The sequence below is a fragment of the Varanus komodoensis genome, unplaced genomic scaffold, assembly GCF_004798865.1.
Source record: "Varanus komodoensis strain SLA01 unplaced genomic scaffold, ASM479886v1 scaffold4806, whole genome shotgun sequence".
In the NCBI taxonomy this organism is placed as follows: Eukaryota; Metazoa; Chordata; class Lepidosauria; order Squamata; family Varanidae; genus Varanus; species Varanus komodoensis.
Window position 1 is genome coordinate 10,937 of NW_025336061.1, and position 1,313 is coordinate 12,249.

At 50.3% G+C, this 1,313-nt stretch overlaps 1 gene segment (V, D, J or C); it reads left to right on the forward strand.

Annotated features, from left to right (window-relative positions):
• Window positions 1–856, forward strand: part of LOC123031092 — a 5,345-nt gene extending 4,489 nt beyond the window's left edge. Inside the window, 2 exon segments of the V gene segment in view lie at window positions 108–201; window positions 590–856. Coding sequence covers window positions 108–201; window positions 590–856 — 361 coding nt within the window.
• The last annotated feature ends 457 nt before the right edge of the window (window positions 857–1,313 follow it).

The window sequence follows — 1,313 nt, forward strand, 5'->3', positions numbered from 1 at the left end:
GCCATGAGCTGGGTCCGTCAGCCCCCAGGAAAGGGACTGGAGTGGGCAGGAGTTGTGTGGAGCAATGGTGCTCTGAACTATAACAGTGCTCTGAGGAACCGGCTCACCATCTCGAGGGACACCTCCAAGGGCCAGGTGTTCCTGCAAGTCCGTGACCTGAAGCCTGAGGATTCTGGCCTGTATTACTGTGCAAGAGGCACAGTGAGGAAGTGCTGCTCTGAAGACGTACAAAAACATTTCTGCCCTCAAATACCAGGCATGAGTCACTCACAGCTCCTTCTTTACCAGCTGGACAGGCTGTTGCATAACTCACATGCAAAATATGTACAAGCATTTGCAGAACATTCAATGAGTTGCCCTCATTTCACAACGCAGTTGCAGATGGGCTGAGGCTGCTGGTGGTGGCGCTCTTGCTCCAGGTCTCGCTCAAGCAGAATGACTTAGCATTTCGACCCACAACTGGGATTGGAACGAGAGGCAAACTCGCCGGTGCCAGCAGGGGCATGAGGATGCTCCAGCAGTTGCCTCCGCTTTTTTTCTTCATGTGTGTTTATCTCCTTTTTCCATGACTGCAGTTGTTTCTTCCCAGGTCACCCTCACAGAGTCTGAAGGTGGAGTGAAGGGGCCAGAAGAGACCCTTCAGCTGACCTGTGCCATGTCTGGGGTTTCTCTCTCATGCTACGCCATGAGCTGGGTCCGTCAAGCCTCAGAAAAGTGGGCAGCAAGTATTGGGTATGACGGTGCTTTCTTCTACAACACTGGTCTGAGAAACCGGCTCACCAACTCGAGGGACACCTCCAAGAGCCACGTGTTCCTGTATGTGCGTAACCTGAAGCCTGAGGACTGCACCATGTAATCCTGTGCAGGAGACACAGTGAGGAAATGCTGCTCTGGAGATGAACAAAGACAATTCTTGCTGCAAATACCAGGCACGGGTCACTCACTGCTCCTTCTTTGTCACTGTACATGCTCTTGGATAGCTCACGAGCATCATACCTACAAGCATTTGGATAATATTTATTGAGCAGAGTTCATTTGATAATACATTTGCAGATGGGGTGGGCCTTCTGGTGGTGGTGCTCATGCTCTGTGTCTCACTCAACTGGAATGAGTTGGCAGTTCCTACCACATCTGAGATAGAAATTAAATGCAACTTCGTCTGTGCCACTGGAGGCAGGTGTCCACTCCTCCCCTTCTCAGTGAAGAGATAAGAATATGGGGCTCATTAAGTTCATCCTTAACTTGTCCCTCCATTTGAAAATGGAAGATTCTACCTATTTCCTTGTCATGCCTCTTCACCATCTATGGAGTGG